Genomic DNA, 26,394 nt, shown 5'->3' with positions numbered 1-26,394 from the left:
ACACATATAAACCTATATATATATTTCACTACACACATATATACCTATACATATTGCACTACACATAAGAATAACAAGAGTCGGGTATTAACTTAAGTTCCATTGGGGTCACTGGGCCAAAGTGCAAGATTGACCCAATAACTGTATATCCTGAGTGATTTTACTAAGAGATAAGTGAATGGAAGGGAAAGGAGGAAGGAAAGAGGTGAAAAAGAGAGAGGGAGAAAAAAAAGGGGGAGTAGTGGAGGAGAGCTTGTGCAGCTGATGCCACCTACTAATAGTCTTGATCAGGTAAATGATTGGAAGTTTGGTGAATACCTGAATAGGATCCAGGGCCGCCAGACTAGGATACATTTGTTGTGGTCTCCAGATGCTTCCTCCATGTAGCATATGTGTGACAGCTCTTGCTGCCATTCAGACATAGATGAGTTGCTATTGATCGCCAGTGTCTGGGAATCAACGAGCATGCTGCCGTCAGGCAAAAACGTAGGAGAATGCGTTTCTGTGGTCTAATGAATCCTGGTAGTTCTGAAAGGAGGGCTCTTCTCTCCTGTGATCTTAAAATAGGCCAAATACACCCTCCCAAAAAAAGCTTTATTTTGTCGCAGTTCCACCATATATGGAGCATTGTTCCTGTCTCTATTCCGCAGGCCAGCATGGATCAGGCACAGTTGGAAACATTGTATTCAGCTTTGTCGGGTAGTGATGCCACCTTGACAGAATCTTGTCATTTCTTTCTTGGGCATATCCTGCCCCTGACATTTTATGGGTAAATAGATATGCTTTTTGTTTGGTTTTCTTCTGAGAAGGTAATGTGTAATTTGTTTTCCTATGCTTGGATAAAACTAGGGTCCAAAGAGGAGGAAGATTGGTTTAGGAAACTATACATGAGAGAGATCAAGTCAGTCGAGGCGATTCTCTGAGGAACAGCCCTTCAAAGGGAATCAGTATGACGGGTACAGAGCGCCGTCCCTCCCTCCTCCATAAGTTTATAAAAGATGTCATCTGGTCATATTCCAGCCAGGAGAGGCTGTGGCGGCTCTATGTTTTGTAATTCCTCTAAGGAGGGAATGTTGGGTCCTGTCAATATGTGACGTAGACCGGTGTCCGAGCGTGCGCTCCAGCATAGGAATTTTATTTTCAGATTCCCTGGCAGAAACTCTGGGTTGGAGAATATGGGGGTGAGCGGACTATAGGGTCTGACTAATTTGTTGTGAGAGCTATAACTTTTTATTTTTCTGCTGATGGAGCTGTATTGTGGCTTTTTTTTTTTTGCGGGACAAGGTGACATTTTCAGCGCTACCATGTTTAATTAGATCTGGCTTTTTGATCACGTTTTATTCCACTTTTGTTCGGTAGTATGATGAGAGAGCATCGTTTTTTCCTCGTGTTTTTTTTTTTTTTAACTGTTCACTGAATGGGTTAACTAATGGGACAGTTTTATAGGTTCGATCGTTCTAGATGCAAAGATATAAAATATTTGTATTTTTATTTTATTTTTTTACAAATATATTGATTGGAATAATATTTTTTCTTTTTCTTTATTATGGGATTTTTAAAAATATTTTTACACTTTTTAATAATTTTTTAACCTTTTTACATTGTCCCAGGATGGGACATCACTGTACAGTGACAGATCGCTGATCTGATACTCTGCACTGCATCGAATCAGCGTCTGACAGGCAGGGAGGAGGCATCAGGGGCTGCTCTTGGCAGGTGCTCACAGGCCACCTTCCCTGAAGGACCCCCTGACCATCTTTCAGCCGGGGGTCACCATGGAAATCATCGGCACAACATGATCACATTGCATTGTGCTGATGGAAGCAGACAGGGAGCTCACTCCCTCTGCGATGCTCCTCAATGTCGCGGTCACTATTGACAACAAAGGGGTTAAACATCTGCAATCGGTGCTAGCACCGATTGTAGAGGTGGCTGCAGGGTGTCAGCTCTCATATTGTGGTGGCGCTCAGCATAAGCCCGCACGGTCGAGAAGAAGCTTATGTGCGGCACTTTGCGGGAACACAGCTCCATACATACACAACGCATTTCAGGAAGGGGTTAATTTGCATTCACAGATATAATAAAAGTTTTGCATCAACAAAATCCCAGAGTGTGCGGAGAATTCTCTTATTTTAGACTTCGGGTTATACAAATTGCACCTCGCTCGACGCCAGAGCGCATGCTAATCAACCTAACTATCCCTGTCAGACAGCAGTCACGGTGCTGGAGCCACAGGCCGGGGTGAGCCATTCACTGTCTTAATGCTGCCAGGCTCCTTTCTTCAAGTCTTTAGGATAAAGTGTATGTTGGTGACCAGAGCTGGAGTCTCAGCCCCACCTGCTTGTTCAGGAGACGTTATGGAAAATGTCGTCTTATCTCCGGCGCAGAGGAATTATCTGGTCTAAGAGAAAGTGACCGTCCCTGCGTGTGGTTTTCACTAACATCCTGCAGAACTACGAGTGCAGCTCTGAATCAATCACACAATTCCAATGTCAATGCAAAACTAGCAAAATTTTATTAGGACAGTGAGAAATGTTAGATTTGGCCAATACATAGAAATGGTGAATAAAACGGCGCTGGTGTCCAGAGGAGGAAAAAGGACGCTGAGGACAGACAAATACAATGTACAGTGTATACACGATGGCGGCTGCAGAGCCACGTGCATGGGGCCGAAGCGCCAATCCCAGGAGCACCGTGGCAGGGGGCCGAAGCGTCAATCCCAGGAGCACCACGGCAGGGGGCCGAAGCGCCAATCCCAGGAGCACCGCGGCAGGTGGCCGATGCGCCAATCCCAGGAGCACCGCAGCAGGAGGCCAACGCGCCAATCCCAGGAGCGCCGCGGCAGGAGGCCGACGCGCCAATCTCAGGTGCGCCGTGGCAGGAGGCCGACGCGCCAATCCTAGGAGCGCCGCGGCAGGGGGCCGACGCGCCAATCCCAGGAGCACAGCGGCAGGAGGCAGACGCGCCAATCCCAGGTGCGCTGCGGCAGGAGGCCGACGCGCCAATCCTAGGAGCGCCGCGGCAGGGGGCCGACGCGCCAATCCCAGGAGCGCTGCGGCAGGAGGCCGACGTGCCAATCCCAGGAGTGCCGCGGCAGGAGGCCGACGCGCCAATCCCAGGAGCGCCGCGGCAGGAGGCAGACGCGCCAATCCCAGGAGCACAGCGGCAGGAGGCCGACGCGCCAATCCCAGGAGCACAGCGGCAGGGAGCTGACGCGCCAATCCCAGGAGAACAGCGACAGGGGGCCGACGTGCCAATTCCAGGAGAACAGCGACATGGGGCCGACGCGCCAATCCCAGGAGCACCGCGGCATGGGGCCGACGCGCCAATCCCAGGAGCACAGCGTCATGGGGCCGACGCACCAATCCCAGGAGAACAGCGGCATGGGGCCGACACACCAATCCCAGGAGAACAGCGGCATGGGGCCGACACACCAATCCCAGGAGAACGGCATGGGGCCGACGTGCCAATCCCAAGAGCACAGCGGCATGGGGCCGACGCGCCAATCCCAGGAGCACCGCGGCAGGGAGCCGATGCGCCAATCCCAGGAGCGCCGCAGCAGGGAGCTGACGCGCCAATCCCAGGAGAACAGCGACAGGGGGCCGACGCGCCAATCCCAGGAGCACCATGGCAGGGGGTCGACGCGCCAATCCCAGGAGAACAGCGACATGGGGCCGACGCGCCAATCCCAGGAGCACCGTGGCAAGGGGCCGATGTGTCAATCCCAGGAGCACAGCAGCATGGGGCCGACGCGCCAATCCCAGGAGAACAGCGGCATGGGGCCGACGCACCAATCCCAGGAGAACAACGGCATGGGGCAGACGTGCCAATCCCAAGAGCACAGCGGCAAGGGGCCGACGCGCCAATCCCAGGAGAACAGCGACATGGGGCCGACGCGCCAATCCCAGGAGCACCGTGGCAAGGGGCCGATGTGTCAATCCCAGGAGCACAGCAGCATGGGGCCGACGCGCCAATCCCAGGAGAACAGCGGCATGGGGCCGACGCACCAATCCCAGGAGAACAACGGCATGGGGCAGACGTGCCAATCCCAAGAGCACAGCGGCAAGGGGCCGACGCGCCAATCCCAGGAGCACAGCAGCATGGGGCCGACGCGCCAATCCCAGGAGAACAGCGGCAGGGAGCTGACGCGCCAATCCCAGGAGAACAACGGCATGGGGCCGACGTGCCAATCCCAAGAGCACAGCGGCAAGGGGCCGACGCGCCAATCCCAGGAGCACAGCGGCATGGGGCCGACGCGCCAATCCCAGGAGCACCGCGGCATGGGGCCGACGTGACATCTCAGTAGGCCACATGCTAATTCAGGTGAATTTCTTCTCCAGATATCGCGCTCTCCACAGTAAAATTCTGCCAATCTGACGTATGATCGTCCAGACATTCAGGTCTCAAGGCCACAGGTGATCTGTAATCACCGAGGATCAGACAGCGCCAAACAAAGGATGAGAAATCCAGAATCTGTAGTTATGATCAGGTGCTCTGATACACTGCTCCAAATCCTCTGAACAGAGGAAGTCAGGAGAGGTTTGTGTCTGGGTCAGGTGCTATGGGATGGAAGATGTCCACGTCTGTGCAGGGAATGCGTGGCTCCAATCCACTGCTAGAAAGATACAACCAGAGACAATGGTCTGCAGGTGCTGGACGAGACCCCTTCAGAGCGCCTCACATCTGCGGCCACCCACCACCTGCGGCCTCCAACCTGCAGTCTGGTGTGATGCGCAAATCCTAAAATAGGCCTCGTTCTGAACGTCTCCATTCCAGAGACCACAGACCGGGGCCTTCCAAATATTCACTTTAGACATTCATGAACTAATGGCTCGGGAACTTGCACTGTACATACGGTGGGGTGTGTGTGTGTGATACTCGCGCTGTACATATGGCGGGGGGTGTGTGTGACACTCGCGCTGTACATATGGCGGGGGGTGTGTGTGACACTCGCGCTGTACATAGGGAGGGGGCGACACTCGCACTGTACATAGGGAGGGGGCGACACTCGCACTGTACATAGGGAGGGGGCGACACTCGCACTGTACATAGGGAGGGGGCGACACTCGTACTGTACATAGAGAAGGGGTGACACTCGCGCTGTACATAGGGAGGGGGTGACACTCGTACTGTACATAGGGAGGGGGCGACACTCGCACTGTACATAGGGAGGGGGCGACACTCGTACTGTACATAGAGAAGGGGTGACACTCGCGCTGTACATAGGGAGGGGGCGACACTCGCACTGTACATAGGGAGGGGGCGACACTCGCACTGTACATAGGGAGGGGGCGACACTCGTACTGTACATAGGGAGGGGGCGACACTCGCACTGTACATAGGGAGGGGGCGACACTCGTACTGTACATAGAGAAGGGGTGACACTCGCGCTGTACATAGGGAGGGGGTGACACTCGTACTGTACATAGGGAGGGGGCGACATTCGTACTGTACATAGGGAGGGGGTGACACTCGTACTGTACATAGGGAGGGGGCGACACTTGCACTGTACATAGGGAGGGGGCGACACTCGCACTGTACATAGGGAGGGGGCGACACTCGCACTGTACATAGGGAGGGGGCGACACTCGTACTGTACATAGAGAAGGGGTGACACTCGTGCTGTACATAGGGAGGGGGTGACACTCGTACTGTACATAGGGAGGGGGTGACACTCGTACTGTACATAGGGAGGGGGTGACACTCACACTGTACATAGGGAGGGGGGCGACACTCGCACTGTACATAGGGAGAGGGCGACACTCGTACTGCACATAGGGAGGGGTGACACTCGCACTGTACATAGGGAGGGGGCGACACTCGTACTGTACATAGGGAAGGGGGCGACACTCGCACCGTACATAGGGAGGGGGCGACACTCGTACTGTACATAGGGAGGGGGCGACACTCGCACTGTACAAAGGGAGGGGGCGACACTCGTACTGTACATAGAGAAGGGGTGACACTCGCGCTGTACATAGGGAGGGGGTGACACTCGCGCTGTACATAGGGAGGGGGCGACACTCGCGCTGTACATAGGGAGGGGGTGACACTCGCACTGTACATATGGTGGGGGGTGACACTCGCGCTGTAAATAGGGAGGGGGTGACACTCGCGCTGTACATAGGGAGGGGGCGACACTCGTACTGTACATAGAGAAGGGGTGACACTCGCACTGTACATAGGGAGGGGGTGACACTCGCGCTGTACATAGGGAGGGGGCGACACTCGTACTGTACATAAAGAAGGGGTGACACTCGCGCTGTACATACGGCGGGGGGTGACGGTGCTCCCCTGCGCAGGACAATGTATGAGGACTGACCAGAAGACACGCAGTCGTAATAAAATAGACATCTCTATGGAAGGAAAACTTTGGAAAATTCTAGAACTTTGGTTGAACGACCTCGGGGCTGCGGGAAACTTGTGCTCATCAGATGATAGGGATTGGTAGAAATCTCCCCGATCCCTTTGTGCAGCTGGAGCCGTTGTCATATTAACCCTTCAGCAGCAGTCTGACGGTCAGAGCGAGACGTCCCTCCGATGTAGCCACATCCTAGCTGCGGTCTATAGCCGGGGATAAGGCAGGAGCAGCTCACTAGGTGGCGCTCGTGGCTGGCGAGTGGTGGTGGAATGTAGAAGTGGCGCGGTTAGTGGATTACGGCAGGCCTGGCGCTGCTGCCGCTCAGTAATAGTGGTCATGGCGGCTTCCAGGCAGTGCGTTCTGTGAAATGTTCATGAAGAAGGCTTGGTCCAATGCCGGCTCAGCAGTAAGGCACCTCGGTCAGCTTGTACCAACTCACCGTCTCCTCCTTCAAGTTGAAGTCTTTCAGCGCGAGGGTCAGGCCCCCGAGGAAGAAGTTCTCCCGCAAAGACTCGGCACTGAGGACACTGAGCTGAAGGTCTCTCTGCCGCAAAGTCTCCTTACTGTACCCGCTGTACACCAGCTGTGGAGGCAACCACAGCAATCAGACACCAGCTCTGAGCTCACACACAGCTGCAGTGTAAAGCATGGAGGTGCCACATGTGGGGAAGCCTGGCAGCTCCTGCCTGAGGCACAACACACGGGAATATAGAAAAACCACCAGACAAGCACAACAAGTGTGTGCATTCACAGACAAAATTAGCGGAATCACAGAATGACGCCCCCAGAAGTAGCGATGAAAACATCTGTCAGTGGCCAGAGGCGCGGGCGGCAGGGTCAGAGGGGCGGGCGGCAGGGTCAGAGGGGCGGGCGGCAGGGTCAGAGGGGCGGGCGGCAGGGTCAGAGGGGCGGGCGGCAGGGTCAGAGGGGCGGGCGGCAGGGTCAGAGGGGCGGGCGGCAGGGACAGAGGCGCGGGCGGCAGGGACAGAAGCGCGGGCGGCAGGGACAGAGGCGCGGGCGGCAGGGACAGAGGCGCGGGCGGCAGGGACAGAGGCGCGGGCGGCAGGGACAGAAGCGCGGGCGGCAGGGACAGAGGCGCGGGCGGCAGGGACAGAGGCGCGGGCGGCAGGGACAGAGGCGCGGGCGGCAGGGACAGACGCGCGGGCGGCAGGGACAGAGGCGCGGGCGGCAGGGACAGAGGCGCGGGCGGCAGGGACAGAGGCGCGGGCGGCAGGGGCAGAAGCGCGGGCGGCAGGGACAGAAGCGCGGGCGGCAGGGACAGAAGCGCGGGCGGCAGGGACAGAAGCGCGGGCGGCAGGGACAGAGGCGCGGGCGGCAGGGGCAGAAGCGCGGGCGGCAGGGACAGAAGCGCGGGCGGCAGGGACAGAAGCGCGGGCGGCAGGGACAGAAGCGCGGGCGGCAGGGACAGAGGCGCGGGCGGCAGGAACAGAGGCGCGGGCGGCAGGGACAGAAGCGCGGGCGGCAGGGACAGAGGCGCGGGCGGCAGGGACAGAGGCGCGGGCGGCAGGGACAGAAGCGCGGGCGGCAGGGACAGAAGCGCGGGCGGCAGGGACAGAAGCGTGGGCGGCAGGGACAGAAGCGCGGGCGGCAGGGACAGAAGCGCGGGCGGCAGGGACAGAGGCGCTTACCATCTCATTGAAGGTTGGGTTGCAGGTTTTCCGGGCGGTTTTGGTTTTGCGCTTGGATGTTTTGTGGGGATCTGGCAGCAGATAGGTTTTCACATACGGATTTGGGTCGGTGCTGTCCTCCGTCACCTGCAATGAGAAGCGATCTATAGTGATCAGTCATTTGGGGGGGGACAGCCAGCGTGCCCTAGTTCAGAGCTCACCAGGTCCTTTATGTGCATCACCATGATGAAGAGGGTCCCATTCCGGTAAGAAATTGATAGTTTCACTTCTCCCTCAATCTTTCCAGCTCCCGGACTGAGGGGGGGATCACCTGGGGCAAAAACAGGTATTATTATAAAGTGAATGCGACACACAGGGGCGTCAGATACAGGACCATCATACCAGCGTCCTGTACAGCCACGTCACAGCCATCAATCTTCTCATCACGAGGCAGCGGGTGGAAGAACGTATACACCAGGTCACACTGAGAAACCAACAAGGACATGTCTGATCAGATGAGGCAGAGACCCGAGAGTCTCAGGACTTCTTACAAGGAACAGAAACATCAGGATCCCTACAGAAGGCAAAGATGATGGCGCGATGTGCTCACCAAACAGAGGACGTGCGGAAGGACAGGGGTGAGGGCCGCTGCTTCCCGGCTACTTGTCCCACCAAGCAAAGAGTACAATACTCCCTCAAAACGGCACAGGGTACAATACCCCCCCTCCAAACGATAAAGGGTACAATACCTCCCCCCTCAAGTGGCACAGGATACAATAACCTACCCCCCTCCCAAACGACTCAGGGTAAAATCCCCCCCCCCTCCCAAACGACTCAGGGTAAAATCCCCCCCCTCTAAGCGGCACAGGGTAGAACCCCCCTTTCATACAGCATGGCGTACAACACCCCCCTCATATGGCATGGGGTACAACACAGGGTACAATAACATCCCATACGGCACAGGGGAAAATACCTTCCCCCATATGGTATGGGGCACAAACTTCCCCCCCAAATGGCAGGGGGTACAATACGGACCTCGGACACCTCGGCGGCGCTGCTCAGCAGGTTCTGCACGTAGCTGTGTAACTCCACCTTCCTCTTTGCGGCGACGTCTTTTATGTGAGTTCTTCCCAGGACGACTTTACTTGGAAAACTAGGAGGAAAGAAAATAACTGGGGATTACTGGAGACGCCGACTATCACACCCATCATCAGCTCCGCACACAGCGCTGCCCTCACTCACCCCGGTAACTTCCAGAGAGGAAACAAGATGCTGAGCTTATTGTGCAGCTCCTGGAACTCATCGAAGGTGCGGAAGATGAAGGCCGAGTCCTCCTGCGTCTCACGTGTCACTCTCACCACATAGATCTGCGGAGACAGTCAGTGAGAGGCGGGCGACGAGAGAGCGCGGGGGAGGACGGCGAGCGTGTGAGGAGGGCGGCGAGCATGTGGGGAGAGCAGTGAGCGCGGGGGGAGGGCAGTGAGAGAGCGCGGGGGAGGGAGGCGAATGTGGGGGGAGGGCGGCGAGCATGTGGGGAGAGCGGTGAGCGTGTGAGGAGAGCAGTGAGAGAGCGCGGGGGAGGGAGGCGAATGTGGGGGGAGGGCGGCGAGCATGTGGGGAGAGCGGAGAGCGCGGGGGGAGGGCGGTGAGAGCGCGGGGGAGGGAGGCGAATGTGGGGGGAGGGCGGCGAGCATGTGGGGAGAGCGGTGAGCGCGGGGGGAGGGCAGTGAGAGAGCGCGGGGGAGGGAGGCGAATGTGGGGGGAGGGCGGTGAGCATGTGGAGAGAGCGGTGAGCGTGTGAGGAGGGCGGCGAGCATGTGGGGAGAGCGGTGAGCGCGGGGGGAGGACAGTGAGAGCGCGGGGGAGGGAGGCGAATGTGTGAGGAGGGCAGTGAGCATGTGGGGAGAGCGGTGAGCGCGGGGGATGGAGGCGAATGTGGGGGGAGAGCGGCGAGCACGGGGGAAAGGGCAGCGTGCGCAGTGGGAGGGCGGTGAGAGCGGGGGAGGGTGGCGAGCATGGGGGTAGGGCGATAAGCATGGGGGAAAGTGCAACGTGCGCAGTGGGAGGGAAGTGAGAGCAGGGGGAAGGCGTCAAGCGTGGGGGAAAGTGCAGCATGCGCAGGGGGGAGGGTGGCGAGCATGTGAGGAGGGCAGCGAGCACCAGGGAGAGTGCAGCGTGCGCGGGAGAGGGTGGTGAGCGCAGGGGGAGGGCGGTGAGCGTGTGGGGAGGGCGGTGAGCATGGGGAAAGTGCAGTGTGCACAGGGGGAGGGCGGCGAGTGCGGGAGGGTGACGAGCGTGGGGGGAAAGTGCAGCATGAGCAGGGTCGCCAATGACAGACTCACGTAATACTTATCCGGATTGTACCGCTTGTGGTACGTGAAGATCGAGGCTTCTCTGATGCGACCGTCTTGTTTTTGAGAGTACGTTTTTGGGGAGAAGGACAGAAGCGCCTCGTCATTTGCTGGGAGCCCAGAAAATCGTTGTGCCAGATTGTGGATGAAGAAATTGAACTTTGTAGCGACACTGCCCAGACTGGACTCAATTAACCTGGAGGAAGCAGCGGTGGCACCATGAGGATAAGGAGGTGCAACTTCACCTCGAGGACAGAGGAAGGCTGCTCACCTGGTGAAGAAGATGGTGGCCTCGGCGTCCGTGGCCTGCGGCTGCAGAGCATCGTGCACGTATTTCACATCATGAAGGCCCGTGAGCTCCGGCAGCCCGGAAGGAATCATCTGATCATGGAAGACAGGGCATTAATGAGCAACAGCAGACGATCACAGGATCGCTGATCGTTCTACCCATTAACCACTTACTGACTGCAGTATACAAGGGTGAATTCTACACACATTGCCTTTTCAGAACCAAACATCACTTTTCCACAATCTCCTGGCTTTTCTATACACTTTCACCATCAAACTTTCACATTCCCTCATTAAAAATATCTTCAGTTGAGCTGCGAGTGATGAATGCGCCGCTGTTTACACCTCACCGGCTCCGCTGTTTACACCTCACCAGCTCTGCCGCCTTCACCTCACCAGCACTGCCGCCTTCACCTCACCAGCTCCGCTGTTTACACCTCATCAGCTCCGCTGTTTACACCTCACCAGCTCTGCCGCCTTCACCTCACCAGCTCCGCTGTTTACACCTCACCAGCTCTGCCGCCTTCACCTCACCAGCTCCGCTGTTTACACCTCACCAGCTCTGCCGCTTTCACTTCACCAGCTCCGCTGTTTACACCTCACCAGCTCTGCCGCCTTCACCTCACCAGCACTGCCGCCTTCACCTCACCAGCACTGCCGCCTTCACCTCACCAGCTCCACTGTTTACACCTCACCAGCTCCGCTGTTTACACCTCACCAGCTCTGCCGCTTTCACTTCACCAGCTCCGCTGTTTACACCTCACCAGCTCTGCCGCCTTCACCTCACCAGCACTGCCGCCTTCACCTCACCAGCACTGCCGCCTTCACCTCACCAGCTCCACTGTTTACACCTCACCAGCTCTGCCGCCTTCACCTCACCGGCTCCGGTTTACACCTCATCAGCTCTGCGGCCTTCACCTCATCAGCTCCGCTGTTAACACCTCACCAGCTCTGCCGCCTTCACCTCACCAGCACTGCCGCCTTCACCTCCCCAGCTCCGCTGTTTACACCTCACCAGCTCTGCCGCCTTCACCTCACCAGCACTGCCGCCTTCACCTCCCCAGCTCCGCTGTTTACACCTCACCAGCTCTGCCGCCTTCACCTCACCAGCACTGCCGCCTTCACCTCCCCAGCTCCGCTGTTTACACCTCACCAGTTCTGCCGCCTTCACCTCACCAGCTCTGCCGCCTTAACCTCACCAGTTCTGCTGCCTTCACCTCACCAGCTCCGCTGTTTACACCTCACCAGCTCCGCTGTTTACACCTCACCAGCTCTGCCGCCTTCACCTCACCAGCTCTGCCGCCTTAACCTCACCAGTTCTGCTGCCTTAACCTCACCAGCTCCGTTGTTTACACCTCACCAGTTCTGCCGCCTTCACTTTACCAGCTCCTTTGTTTACACCTCACCAGCTCTGCCGCCTTCACCTCACCAGCTCCACTGTTTACACCTCACCAGCTCTGCCGCCTTCACCTCACCGGCTCCGCTGTTTACACCTCATCAGCTCTGCGGCCTTCACCTCATCAGCTCCGCTGTTTACACCTCACCAGCTCTGCCGCCTTCACCTCACCAGCACTGCCGCCTTCACCTCACCAGCACTGCCGCCTTCACCTCCCCAGCTCCGCTGTTTACACCTCACCAGTTCTGCCGCCTTCACCTCACCAGCTCTGCCACCTTAACCTCACCAGTTCTGCTGCCTTCACCTCACCAGCTCCGCTGTTTACACCTCACCAGCTCTGCCGCCTTCACCTCACCAGCTCTGCCGCCTTAACCTCACCAGTTCTGCTGCCTTCACCTCCCCAGCTCCGCTGTTTACACCTCACCAGCTCTGCCGCCTTCACCTCACCAGCTCTGCCGCCTTAACCTCACCAGTTCTGCTGCCTTAACCTCACCAGCTCCGTTGTTTACACCTCACCAGTTCTGCCGCCTTCACTTTACCAGCTCCTTTGTTTACACCTCACCAGCTCTGCCGCCTTCACCTCACCAGCTCTGCCGCCTTCACCTCACCAGCTCCATTGTTTACACCTCACCAGCTCTGCCGCCTTCACCTCACCAGCTCTGCCGCCTTCACCTCACCAGCTCTTCTGCCTTCACCTCACCAGCTCCGCTGTTTACACCTCACCAGCTCTGCCGCCTTCACCTCACCAGCTCCGCTGTTTACACCTCACTAGCTCTGCCGCCTTCACCTCACCAGCTCTGCCACCTTCACCTCACCAGCTCCACTGCTTTCACCTCACCGGCTCCGCAGGCTGCACCGCCACGGCTCTACCTCTTAATCACTGGTGCAGATTTCCTTAAGGCTATGGCTGATTTGCCACAATCTGCCTTCACTGGCCTGTCCAGAAGCAGAGCACGTGCAGCTCCAGCTTATGCTTGTTCAGAAGCAGAGCATGTGCACCTCTAGCTCATGCCTGTCCAGAAGCAGATGCATGTAAAGTAAGCTGCGGAGACACCATCACGTGTTTCTCAACGCAAGCAATGAATAGCCAGACCTTTCCCCGGGAAGGAACAACCACGGGAAGGGCAGCATCCAATAAAGGAAAACATCCAATAAAGGAAAACCACCTATGCCAAGCATGGTATCCATCCACAGACAGCTGTTTCGGGGTTTTGCCCCTCATCAGTGTGGAGTAGGAAACTGGCTATTAGGAGCAGTGCCTAGTAAAAGGCTGTGAAGGTACAGATGAATGACCTCGGGGAGACCAAAACATCCAACACCGCGGAGACACCATCACGTGTTTCTCAACGCAGTGATCCAGAACACTGCCCAGAAGCAGAGCACGTGCACCTCCAGCTCACGCCTGTCCAGAAGCAGAGCACGTGCACCTCCGGCTCACGCCTGCCCAGAAGCAGAGCACGTGCACCTCCAGCTCATGCCTGTCCAGAAGCAGAGCACGAGCAGCTTCAGCCTGTCCAGAAGCAGATCACGTGCAGCTCCAGCTCATGCCTGTCCAGAAGCAGAGCATGTGCACTTGCAGCTCATGCCTGTCCAAAAGCAGAGCACGTGCACCTGCAGCTCATGCCTGTCCAGAAGCAGATCATGTGCACCTCCAGCTCATGCCTGTCCAAAAGCAGAGCACGTGCACCTGCAGCTCATGCCTGTCCAAAAGCAGAGCACGTGCACCTCCAGCTAATGCCTGTCCAAAAGCAGAGCACGTGCACCTCCAGCTAATGCCTGTCCAAAAGCAGAGCACGTGCACCTCCAGCTAATGCCTGTCCAGAAGCAGAGCACGTGCACCTCCAGCTCACGCCTGTTCAGAAGCAGAGCGCGTTCAGCTCCAGCTCACGCCTGTCCAAAAGCAGAGCACGTTCAGCTGCAGCTCACGCCTGTCCAAAGCAGAGCACATACACTTCCAGCTCACGCTTGTCCAAAAGCAGAGCACGTGCACCTCCAGCTAATGCCTGTCCAAAAGCAGAGCACGTGCAACTCCAGCTAACGCCTGTTCAGAAGCAGAGCACGTGCACCTCCAGCTCATGCCTGTCCAGAAGCAGAGCATGTGCACCTCCAGCTCATGCCTGTACAGAAGCAGAGCACGTGCGCCTCCAGCTCATGCCTGTCCAGAAGCAGAGCACGTGCACCATCAGCTCATGCCTGTCCAGAAGCAGAAAACGTGCACCTCCAGCTCATGCCTGTCCAGAAGCAGAGAACGTGCACCTCCAGCTAACACCTGTTTATGTTTAGAAGCAGAGCACATGCACTTCCAGCTCATGCCTGTCCAGAAGCAGACCATGTGCAACTCCAGCTAAAGCCTGTCCAAAAGCAGAGCACGTTCAACTGCAGCTCACGCCTGTCCAAAGCAGAACACATGCACTTCCAGCTCACGCCTGTCCAGAAACAGAGCACGTGCACCTCCAGCTAACGCCTGTTCAGAAGCAGAGCACGTGCACCTCCAGCTAACGCCTGTTCAGAAGCAGAGCACGTGTGTTGTGAATTCTGTGGCTGAATTCACTCCTGTGGTCACAAGTGGTACTGCAGCTTCTGAGCTTCCTCCCTCAGGTGTTCTGGTGAGCTCGTTAACTGCTTCATTACTTAACTCCGCCTGATGCTGCTATCCTTGCTCCTTGTCAATGTTTCAGTGTTGGATCTGAGCTTCTCCTGATTGTTCCTGTGACCTGCTGCTCTGTATAGCTAAGTGCTTTTTGCTTTTTTGTTGCCTTTTTTCTGCCCAGCTTGTCTTTTGTTTTGCTGGAAGCTCTGAGACGCAAAGGGTGTACCGCCGTGCCGTTAGTTCGGCACGGTGGGTTTTTTTTGCCCCCTTTGCGTGGTTTTGCTTTAGGGTTTTTTGTAGACTGCAAAGTTCGCTTTACTGTCCTCGCTCTGTCCTAGAATATCGGGCCCCACTTTGCTGAATCTATTTCATCCCTACGTTTTGTCTTTTCATCTTACTCACAGTCATTATATGTGGGGGGCTGCCTTTTCCTTTGGGGAATTTCTCTGGGGCAAGTCAGGCCTATTTTTCTATCTTCAGGCTAGCTAGTTTCTTAGGCTGTGCCGAGTTGCCTAGGTAGTTGTTAGGCGCAATCCACAGCCGCTTTTAGTTGTGTTTAGGATAGGATCAGGTGTGCAGTCTACAGAGTTTCCACGTCTCAGAGCTCGTTCTTGTATTTTTGGGTATTTGTCAGATCACTGTGTGCGCTCTGATCGCTAAGCACACTGTGTTTCTGGATTGCCTTCATAACACCTGTCATTAGCAAACATAACAGTACAAGGAGCCTAACTAATGATTCTCAATAGAGGGAAAGAAAAAGTTCTGACATTTTTTTTTTTTTTTCTGCTCTGTGTTCACTTTTTTTTTTCCCCTAGACATTTGGGTGATTCTGGACACAGGTGTGGACATGGATATTCAGGGTCTGTGCTCTTCAATGGATAATCTCGTTATAAATGTACAAAAGATTCAAGATACTATTGATCAGAAATCTATGTTAGAACCAAGAATTCCTATTCCTGATTTGTTTTTTGGAGATAGAACTAAGTTTCTAAGTTTCAAAAATAATTGTAAGCTATTTCTGGCCTTGAAACCTCATTCTTCTGGTAATCCTATTCAACAGGTTTTGATTATTATTTCTTTTTTGCGCGGCGACCCTCAAGACTGGGCATTTTCTCTTGCGCCAGGAGACCCTGCATTGAGTAGTGTCGATGCGTTTTTCCTGGCGCTCGGATTGCTGTACGATGAGCCTAATTCAGTGGATCAGGCTGAGAAAAATTTGCTGGCTTTGTGCCAGGGTCAGGATGATATAGAAGTATATTGTCAGAAATTTAGGAAATGGTCAGTACTCACTCAGTGGAATGAATCTGCGCTGGCAGCTTTGTTCAGAAAGGGTCTCTCTGAGGCTCTTAAGGATGTCATGGTGGGATTTCCTATGCCTGCTGGTTTGAATGAGTCTTTGTCTTTGGCCATTCAGATCGGTCGACGCTTGCGCGAGCGTAAATCTGTGCACCATTTGGCGGTACTGCCTGAGGTTAAACCTGAGCCTATGCAGTGCGATAGGACTATGACTAGAGTTGAACGGCAGGAATACAGACGTCTGAATGGTCTGTGTTTCTACTGTGGTGATTCCACTCATGCTATTTCTGATTGTCCTAAGCGCACTAAGCGGTCCGCTAGGTCTGCCGTCATTGGTACTGTACAGTCCAAATTCCTTCTGTCCATTACCTTGATATGCTCTTTGTCGTCGTTTTCTGTCATGGCGTTTGTGGATTCGGGCGCTGCCCTGAATCTGATGGATTTGGATTATGCTAAACGTTGTGGGTTTTTCTTGGGAGCCTTTGCGGTGTCCTATTCCATTGAGAGGAATTGATGCTACACCTTTGGCCAAGAATAAACCTCAATACTGGGCCCAGCTGACCATGTGCATGGCTCCTGCACATCAGGAAGTTATTCGCTTTCTGGTGTTGCATAATCTGCATGATGTGGTCGTGTTGGGGTTGCCATGGCTACAAACCCATAATCCAGTATTGGATTGGAATTCCATGTCGGTATCCAGCTGGGGTTGTCAGGGGGTACATGGTGATGTTCCATTTTTGTCGATTTCGTCATCCACCCCTTCTGAGGTCCCAGAGTTCTTGTCTGATTATCAGGATGTATTTGAAGAGCCCAAGTCTGATGCTCTACCTCCGCATAGGGATTGTGATTGTGCTATCAATTTGATTCCTGGTAGTAAATTCCCTAAAGGTCGATTATTTAATTTATCCGTGCCCGAACACGCCGCTATGCGCAGTTATGTGAAGGAATCCCTGGAGAAGGGACATATTCGCCCATCGTCATCACCACTGGGAGCAGGGTTCTTCTTTGTAGCCAAGAAGGATGGTTCGCTGAGACCGTGTATTGATTACCGCCTTCTTAATAAGATCACTGTTAAATTTCAGTATCCCTTGCCATTGTTATCTGACTTGTTTGCTCGGATTAAGGGGGCTAGTTGGTTCACTAAGATAGATCTTCGTGGTGCGTATAATCTGGTGAGAATCAGGCAAGGAGATGAATGGAAAACTGCATTCAATACGCCCGAGGGTAATTTTGAGTATCTAGTGATGCCGTTCGGACTTGCCAATGCTCCATCTGTGTTTCAGTCTTTTATGCATGACATCTTCCGTGAGTATCTGGATAAATTCCTGATTGTTTACTTGGATGACATTTTGATCTTCTCAGATGATTGGGAGTCTCATGTGAAGCAGGTCAGAATGGTTTTTCAGGTCCTGCGTGCTAACTCTTTGTTTGTGAAGGGATCAAAGTGTCTCTTCGGTGTGCAGAAAGTTTCATTTTTGGGGTTCATCTTTACCCCTTCTACTATCGAGATGGATCCAGTTAAGGTCCAAGCCATCCAGGATTGGATTCAGCCGACATCTCTGAAAAGTCTGCAAAAGTTCCTGGGCTTTGCTAATTTTTATCGTCGCTTCATCTGTAATTTTTCTAGCATTGCCAAACCATTGACCAAGAAGGGTGCTGATTTGGTTAATTGGTCTTCTGCTGCTGTGGAAGCTTTTCAGGAGTTGAAGCGTCGTTTTTGTTCTGCCCCTGTGTTGTGTCAGCCAGATGTTTCTCTTCCGTTCCAGGTCGAGGTTGATGCTTCTGAGATTGGAGCAGGGGCGGTTTTGTCACAGAGAGGTTCTGATTGCTCAGTGATGAAACCATGTGCTTTCTTTTCCAGGAAGTTTTCGCCCGCTGAGCGTAATTATGATGTGGGCAATCGAGAGTTGCTGGCCATGAAGTGGGCATTCGAGGAGTGGCGTCATTGGCTTGAAGGAGCTAAGCATCGCGTGGTGGTATTGACTGATCATAAGAACTTGACTTATCTCGAGTCTGCCAAGCGCTTGAATCCTAGACCGGCCCGTTGGTCGTTATTTTTTGCCCGCTTCGACTTTGTGATTTCGTACCTTCCGGGCTCTAAAAATGTGAAGGCGGATGCTCTGTCTAGGAGTTTTGTGCCCGACTCTCCGGGTTTATCTGAGCCAGCGGGTATCCTCAAGGAAGGAGTCATTATGTCTGCCATCTCCCCTGATTTGCGGCGGGTGCTGCAAAAATTTCAGGCGAATAAACCTGATCGTTGTCCAGCAGAGAAACTGTTCGTCCCTGATAGGTGGACTAAAACTTATCTCTGAACTTCATTGTTTGGTGTTGGCTGGTCATCCTGGAATCTTTGGTACCAGAGAGTTAGTGGCTAGATCCTTCTGGTGGCCATCTCTGTCACGGGATGTACGTACTTTTGTGCAGTCCTGTGGGATTTGTGCTAGGGCTAAGCCCTGCTGTTCTCGTGCCAGTGGGTTGCTTTTGCCCTTGCCGGTCCCAAAGAGGCCTTGGACACATATTTCGATGGATTTCATTTCTGACCTTCCCGTTTCTCAAAAGATGTCAGTCATTTGGGTGGTCTGTGATCGCTTTTCTAAAATGGTCCATCTGGTGCCCTTGGCTAAATTGCCTTCCTCCTCTGATTTGGTACCTTTGTTCTTTCAGCATGTGGTTCGGTTGCATGGCATTCCTGAGAATATTGTTTCTGACAGAGGTTCCCAGTTTGTTTCAAGGTTTTGGCGAGCCTTTTGTGGTAGGATGGGCATTGACCTATCCTTTTCCTCGGCTTTCCATCCTCAGACTAATGGCCAGACCGAACGAACCAATCAGACCTTGGAAACATATCTGAGATGTTTTGTTTCTGCAGACCAGGATGATTGGGTGTCCTTTTTGCCGTTGGCTGAGTTCGCCCTTAATAATCGGGTCTCTCCATTTTTCTGCAATTCTGGGTTCCATCCTCGTTTCTCTTCAGGACAGGTTGAGTCTTCGGACTGTCCTGGTGTGGATTCTGTGGTGGACAGGTTGCAGCAGATCTGGACTCAGGTAGTGGACAATTTGATCTTGTCCCAGGAGAAAGCTCAACTTTTCGCTAATCGTAGACGCCGTGTGGGTCCCCGACTTCGTGTTGGGGATCTGGTTTGGTTATCTTCTCGTCATATTCCTATGAAGGTTTCCTCTCCTAAATTTAAACCTCGTTTTATTGGTCCGTATAGGATTTCTGAGGTTCTCAATCCTGTGTCTTTTCTTTTGACCCTCCCAGACTCCTTTTCCATACATAATGTATTCCATAGGTCGTTGTTGCGGAGATACGTGGCACCTATGGTTCCATCTGTTGAGCCTCCTGCCCCGGTTTTGGTGGAGGGGGAATTGGAGTATATTGTGGAGAAGATTTTGGATTCTCGTGTTTCTAGACGGAAACTCCAGTATCTGGTTAAATGGAAGGGTTATGCTCAGGAAGATAATTCCTGGGTTTTTGCCTCTGATGTTCATGCTTCCGATCTTGTTCGTGCCTTTCATGCGGCTCATCCTGGTCGGCCTGGGGGCTCTGGTGAGGGTTCGGTGACCCCTCCTCAAGGGGGGGGTACTGTTGTGAATTCTGTGGCTGAATTCACTCCTGTGGTCACAAGTGGTACTGCAGCTTCTGAGCTTCCTCCCTCAGGTGTTCTGGTGAGCTCGTTAACTGCTTCATTACTTAACTCCGCCTGATGCTGCTATCCTTGCTCCTTGTCAATGTTTCAGTGTTGGATCTGAGCTTCTCCTGATTGTTCCTGTGACCTGCTGCTCTGTATAGCTAAGTGCTTTTTGCTTTTTTGTTGCCTTTTTTCTGTCCAGCTTGTCTTTTGTTTTGCTGGAAGCTCTGAGACGCAAAGGGTGTACCGCCGTGCCGTTAGTTCGGCACGGTGGGTTTTTTTTGCCCCCTTTGCGTGGTTTTGCTTTAGGGTTTTTTGTAGACTGCAAAGTTCGCTTTACTGTCTTCGCTCTGTCCTAGAATATCGGGCCCCACTTTGCTGAATCTATTTCATCCCTACGTTTTGTCTTTTCATCTTACTCACAGTCATTATATGTGGGGGGCTGCCTTTTCCTTTGGGGAATTTCTCTGGGGCAAGTCAGGCCTATTTTTCTATCTTCAGGCTAGCTAGTTTCTTAGGCTGTGCCGAGTTGCCTAGGTAGTTGTTAGGCGCAATCCACAGCCGCTTTTAGTTGTGTTTAGGATAGGATCAGGTGTGCAGTCTACAGAGTTTCCACGTCTCAGAGCTCGTTCTTGTATTTTTGGGTATTTGTCAGATCACTGTGTGCGCTCTGATCGCTAAGCACACTGTGTTTCTGGATTGCCTTCATAACACCTGTCATTAGCAAACATAACACACGTGCACCTCCAGCTCATGCCTGTCCAGAAGCAGAGCACGTGCACCTCCAGCTCATGCCTGTACAGAAGCAGAGCACGTGCACCTCCAGCTCATGCCTGTCCAGAAGCAGAGCACGTGCACCTGCAGCTCATGCCTGTCCAGAAGCAGAGCGCGTTCAGCTCCAGCTCACGCCTGTCCAAAAGCAGAGCACGTTCAGCTGCAGCTCACGCCTGTCCAAAGCAGAGCACATGCACTTCCAGCTCACGCCTGTCCAGAAACAGAGCACGTGCACCTCCAGCTAACGCCTGTTCAGAAGCAGAGCACGTGCACCTCCAGCTCATGCCTGTACAGAAGCAGAGCACGTGCACCTCCAGCTCATGCCTGTCCAGAAGCAGAACACGTGCACATCCAGCTCATGCCTGTCCAGAAGCAGAGCACGTGCACCTGCAGCTCATGCCTGTCCAGAAGCAGAGCGCGTTCAGCTCCAGCTCACGCCTGTCCAAAAGCAGAGCACGTTCAGCTGCAGCTCACGCCTGTCCAAAGCAGAGCACGTGCACTTCCAGCTCACGCCTGTCCAGAAACAGAGCACGTGCACCTCCAGCTAACGCCTGTTCAGAAGCAGAGCACGTGCACCTCCAGCTCATGCCTGTACAGAAGCAGAGCACGTGCACCTCCAGCTCATGCCTGTACAGAAGCAGAGCACGTGCACCTCCAGCTCATGCCTGTCCAGAAGCAGAGCACGTGCACCACCAGCTCATTACTGTCCAGAAGCAGAGCACGTGCACCTCCAGCTCATGCCTGTACAGAAGCAGAGCACGTGCACCTGCAGCTCATGCCTGTCCAGAAGCAGAGCACGTGCACCACCAGCTCATGCCTGTCCAGAAGCAGAGAACGTGCACCTCCAGCTTATGCCTGTCCAGAAGCAGAGAACGTGCACCTCCAGCTAACGCCTGTTTAGAAGCAGAGCACGTGCACCTCCAGCTCACGCCTGTCCAGAAGCAGAGCACGTGCACTTCCAGCTCATGCCTGTCCAGATGCAGACCATGTGCACCTCCAGCTCAAGCCTGTCCAAAAGCAGAGCATGTGCACCTGCAGCTAACGCCTGTTCAGAAGCAGAGCACGTGCACCTCCAGCTCATGCCTGTCCAGAAGCAGAGCACGTGCACCTGCAGCTCATGCCTGTCCAGAAGCAGAGCACGTGCACCTCCAGCTATCGCCTGTTCAGAAGCAGAGCACGTGCACCTCCAGCTCATGCCTGTCCAGAAGCAGAGCATGTGCACCTGCAGCTCATGCCTGTCCAAAAGCAGAGCACGTGCACCTCCAGCTCATGCCTGTCCAAAAGCAGAGCACGTGCACCTCCAGCTAACGCCTGTTCAGAGGCAGAGCACATGCATCTCCAGCTCATGCCTGTCCAGAATCAGATCACGTGCACCTCAAGCTCATGCCTGCCCGAAGCAGAGCACGTGCACCTCCAGCTCATGCCTGTCCAAAAGCAGAGCACGTGCACCTGCAGCTCATGCCTGTCCAAAAGCAGAGCACGTGCACTTCCAGCTCATGCCTGTCCAAAAGCAGAGCACGTGCACCTCCAGCTAATGCCTGTTCAGAAGGAGAGCACGTGCACCTCCAGCTCATGCCTGTTCAGAAGCAGATCACGTGCACCTCCAGCTCTTGCCTGTCCAGAAGCAGAGCACGTGCACCTCCAGCTAACGCCTGTTCAGAAGCAGAGCACGTGCACCTCCAGCTCATGCCTGTCCAGAAGCAGAGAACGTGCACCTCCAGCTCATGCATGTCCAGAAGCAGAGCACGTGTACCTCCAGCTCATGCCTGTCCAGAAGCAGAACATGTGCACCTCCAGCTCAAGCCTGTCCAGAAGCAGAGCATGTGCACCTGCAGCTCATGCCTGTCCAAAAGCAGAGCACATGCACCTACAGCTAACGCCTGTTCAGAAGCAGAGCATGTGCACCTGCAGCTCATGCCTGTCCAAAAGCAGAGCAGGTGCACTTCCAGCTTATGCCTGTCCAAAAGCAGAGCATGTGCACCTCCAACTAACACCTGTTCAGAAGCAGATCACGTGCACTTCCAGCTCATGCCTGTCCAAAAGCAGAGCAGTGCACCTCCAGCTAATGCCTGTTCAGAAGCAGAGCACGTGCACCTCCATCTCATGCCTGTCCAGAAGCAGATCACGTGCACCTCCAGCTCATGCCTGTCCAGAAGCAGAGCACGTGCACCTCCAGTTCATGCCTGCCCAGAAGCAGAGCACGTGAACCTCCAGCCCATGCCTGTCCAGAAGCAGAGCACATGCACCTCCAGCTAACGCCTGTTCAGAAGCAGAGCACGTGCAGCTCCAGCTCATACCTGTCCAGAAGCAGAGCACTGCACCTCCAGCTCATGCCTGTCCAGAAGCAGAGCGTGTGCACCTCCAGCCCATGCCTGTCCAGAAACAGAGCACGTGCACTCCCAGCTATCGCCTGTTCAGAAGCAGAGAACGTCCACCTCCAGCTCATGCCTGTCCAGAAGCAGATCCTCATGCCTGCCCAGAAGCAGAGCACGTGCATCTCCATGTCATCCATCAGCTTCTTCATGGCTGACACGTCTGTCTGGAAGACATGGGAATGGATGGAGACAGGACATGGCCTCCGCACTGTGCAATGTCTGGAGAAATATTGGCCCCAGGAATCGCTGCTGTTAGAAGAGTGGGGCCACGGTGGCTTCTGGCTCCACAGTCACAGTTGCGGGGAGACGGCCACAAGTCATCTTACTACAACCAGAGCGCTGAAAATGTTTGACTCAGCCTCGAAGAATAGGCGTAATGAAGACAACACAAAGATGGCGTATGGAGGCTTAGATCTAATCGACAGATGAGGGTTCAAGTGAACGGACCCCTGAGATTAGACCCCGCAAGTAATTATCCCATAATGCAGGGTTAGCTCATGAGGAATCTCGCTGTGCGACCTCTGCTCCAATACATGGCGATGGGTCGGGTGAAACTCTCACCAGTGACAGCAGGTTCAGGAACAGGTTTGTGCGTTTCCGAAGTAGATTGTACGCCTGGCAGCACAGGTCCACAAAGAGCTGGAAGCGGCTGGTGGGCTTCTCCCCTCCATTAATGACGTACGCCATGTCTGATGTCAGCACAAAGGGGGCTCGGTCCCTGCAAGAACACAATGTGGTGAATGCTTCATGAGCAACATCTGTGCCCCCCATGTTGAGCCTCATTCACATTGCTGGTAATGATGGAGAAGACCTCGCTGTCACCATCAACAGCTTCAAAACTTCTGCGTCCGTCCACAATACCTCTTAAATGTCCCGAACATTTGCGCGTGTCCCAGGAACTTCCCGAAGTCGATGTGAAACATGTGTCCACTGCTGCGCAGCATGATGTTGTCGTTGTGTCGGTCACAGATGCCCAGCACGTAGGTGGCCACACAGCAGCCGGCGCACGAGTAGATGAAGTTCTCCGAGGCCTAGAAGAGATGCAATGTTACACGGGGCAATCATCTGCATCGACACGATCAAATGCATGTCCTGTCCGCCATTACCTTCTCATACTCCTCCTCTGAGGGGTTATACTTCCGCAGCCACTCAGCCAAAGGCTTGTCCTTAAAGGACCCCGTCAGTCCATATTCCACCTGGATCTTCCTCAATGTCTCAGAGGACAAGACCAACTCCACCAAACCTGGAGAAGAAAAAGCAGAGAGGTGAGAGACAAGGGATCACATCCCCCCGACATACAGTGCAGTATAATCCCCCATCATACACGGCACAGGGCACAATCCCGTCACAATGCCCCCATCACACATGAAACCGGGCACAATCCCCCCCGTCACATACGGCACAGGGCACAATCGCTTCATCACATACAGCGCAGGGTACAATCCCTTCATCACATACAGCGTAGGGTACAATCCCTTCATCACATACAGCGCAGGGTACAATCCCTTCATCACATACAGCGCAGGGTACAATCCCCCCGTCACATACAGCGCAGGGTACAATCCCTTCATCACATACAGCGCAGGGTACAATCCCTTCATCACATACAGCGCAGGGTACAATCCCCCCGTCACATACTGCGCAGGGTACAATCCCTTCATCACATACAGCGCAGGGTACAATCCCCCCCGTCACATACAGCACAGGGTACAATCCCCCCGTCACATACAGCGCAGGGTACAATCCCTTCATCACATACAGCGCAGGGTACAATCCCCCCGTCACATACAGCGCAGGGTACAATCCCTTCATCACATACAGCGCAGGGTACAATCCCTTCATCACATACAGCGCAGGGTACAATCCCTTCATCACATACAGCGCAGGGTACAATCCCCCCGTCACATACAGTGCAGGGTACAATCCCCCCCGTCACATACAGCACAGGGTACAATCCCTTCATCACATACAGCGCAGGGTACAATCCCCCCCTCACATACAGCACAGGGTACAATCCCCCCGTCACATACAGCACAGGGTACAATCCCCCCGTCACATACAGCGCAGGGTACAATCCCTTCATCACATACAGCGCAGGGTACAATCACTTCATCACATACAGCACAGGGTACAATCCCCCGTCACATACAGTGCAAGGTACAATCCCTTCATCACATACAGCGCAGGGTACAATCCCCCCGTCACATACAGCGCAGGGTACAATCCCCCCGTCACATACAGCGCAGGGTACAATCCCTTCATCACATACAGCGCAGGGTACAATCCCTTCATCACATACAGCGCAGGGTACAATCCCTTCATCACATACAGCGCAGGGTACAATCCCCCCTGTCACATACAGCGCAGGGTACAATCCCCCCGTCACATACAGCGCAGGGTACAATCCCTTCATCACATACAGCGCAGGGTACAATCCCTTCATCACATACAGCGCAGGGTACAATCCCTTCATCACATACAGTGCAGGGTACAATCCCTTCATCACATACAGCACAGGGTACAATCCCTTCATCACATACAGCGCAGGGTACAATCCCTTCATCACATACAGCGCAGGGTACAATCCCCCCGTTACATACAGCGCAGGGTACAATCCCTTCATCACATACAGCGCAGGGTACAATCCCTTCATCACATACAGCGCAGGGTACAATCCCTTCATCACATACCGCGCAGGGTACAATCCCTTCATCACATACCGCGCAGGGTACAATCCGCCCGTCACATACAGCACAGGGTACAATCCCTTCATCACATACCGCGCAGGGTACAATCCGCCCGTCACATACAGCACAGGGTACAATCCCCCCGTCACATACAGCGCAGGGTACAATCCCCCCCGTCACATACAGCGCAGGGTACAATCCCCCCGTCACATACAGCACAGGGTACAATCCCCCCGTCACATACAGCGCAGGGTACAATCCCCCCCCCGTCACATACAGCGCAGGGTACAATCCCTTCATCACATACCGCGCAGGGTACAATCCCCCCGTCACATACAGCACAGGGTACAATCCCCCCGTCACATACAGCACAGGGTACAATCCCCCCGTCACATACAGCGCAGGGTACAATCCCTTCATCACATACCGCACAGGGTACAATCCCTTCATCACATACAGCGCAGGGTACAATCCCCCCGTCACATACAGCGCAGGGTACAATCCCTTCATCACATACAGCGCAGGGTATAATCCCCCCGTCACATACAGCACAGGGTACAATCCCCCCGTCACATACAGCGCAGGGTACAATCCCCCCCCCCCCCCGTCACATACAGCGCAGGGTACAATCCCTTCATCACATACCGCGCAGGGTACAATCCCCCCGTCACATACAGCACAGGGTACAATCCCCCCGTCACATACAGCGCAGGGTACAATCCCCCCCCCCCCCGTCACATACAGCGCAGGGTACAATCCCTTCATCACATACCGCGCAGGGTACAATCCCCCCGTCACATACAGCACAGGGTACAATCCCTTCATCACATACCGCGCAGGGCACAATCCCTTCATCACATACAGCGCAGGGTACAATCCCTCCGTCACATACAGCGCAGGGTACAATCCCTTCATCACATACAGCACAGGGTACAATCCCTTCATCACATACAGCGCAGGGTACAATCCCTCCGTCACATACAGCGCAGGGTACAATCCCCCCGTCACATACAGCGCAC

The 26,394-nt window shown here is 54.4% G+C and overlaps 1 protein-coding gene across 3 annotated transcripts in view; it reads right to left on the bottom strand.

Annotated features, from left to right (window-relative positions):
• Window positions 1–6,607: 6,607 nt before the first annotated feature.
• Window positions 6,608–26,394, bottom strand: part of PIK3C2A (phosphatidylinositol-4-phosphate 3-kinase catalytic subunit type 2 alpha) — a 231,923-nt gene continuing 212,136 nt past the window's right edge. For all 3 annotated transcript variants that reach the window (XM_069738457.1, XM_069738460.1, XM_069738459.1), the window contains exons 23-33: window positions 23,795–23,931; window positions 23,550–23,719; window positions 23,250–23,406; window positions 10,612–10,721; window positions 10,332–10,536; window positions 9,232–9,356; window positions 9,025–9,142; window positions 8,392–8,473; window positions 8,211–8,320; window positions 8,011–8,136; window positions 6,608–6,944 (exon numbers count right to left, since the gene is read on the bottom strand). In XM_069738457.1, the coding sequence (XP_069594558.1) occupies window positions 6,762–6,944; window positions 8,011–8,136; window positions 8,211–8,320; window positions 8,392–8,473; window positions 9,025–9,142; window positions 9,232–9,356; window positions 10,332–10,536; window positions 10,612–10,721; window positions 23,250–23,406; window positions 23,550–23,719; window positions 23,795–23,931 (1,523 nt within the window). In that variant the 3' untranslated portion in view covers window positions 6,608–6,761. The remainder of the gene's footprint in view (window positions 6,945–8,010; window positions 8,137–8,210; window positions 8,321–8,391; window positions 8,474–9,024; window positions 9,143–9,231; window positions 9,357–10,331; window positions 10,537–10,611; window positions 10,722–23,249; window positions 23,407–23,549; window positions 23,720–23,794; window positions 23,932–26,394) is intronic.

The sequence above is a fragment of the Ranitomeya imitator genome, chromosome 9 (assembly GCF_032444005.1).
Source record: "Ranitomeya imitator isolate aRanImi1 chromosome 9, aRanImi1.pri, whole genome shotgun sequence".
In the NCBI taxonomy this organism is placed as follows: Eukaryota; Metazoa; Chordata; class Amphibia; order Anura; family Dendrobatidae; genus Ranitomeya; species Ranitomeya imitator.
This window is presented reverse-complemented; position numbering and strand designations above follow the sequence as displayed.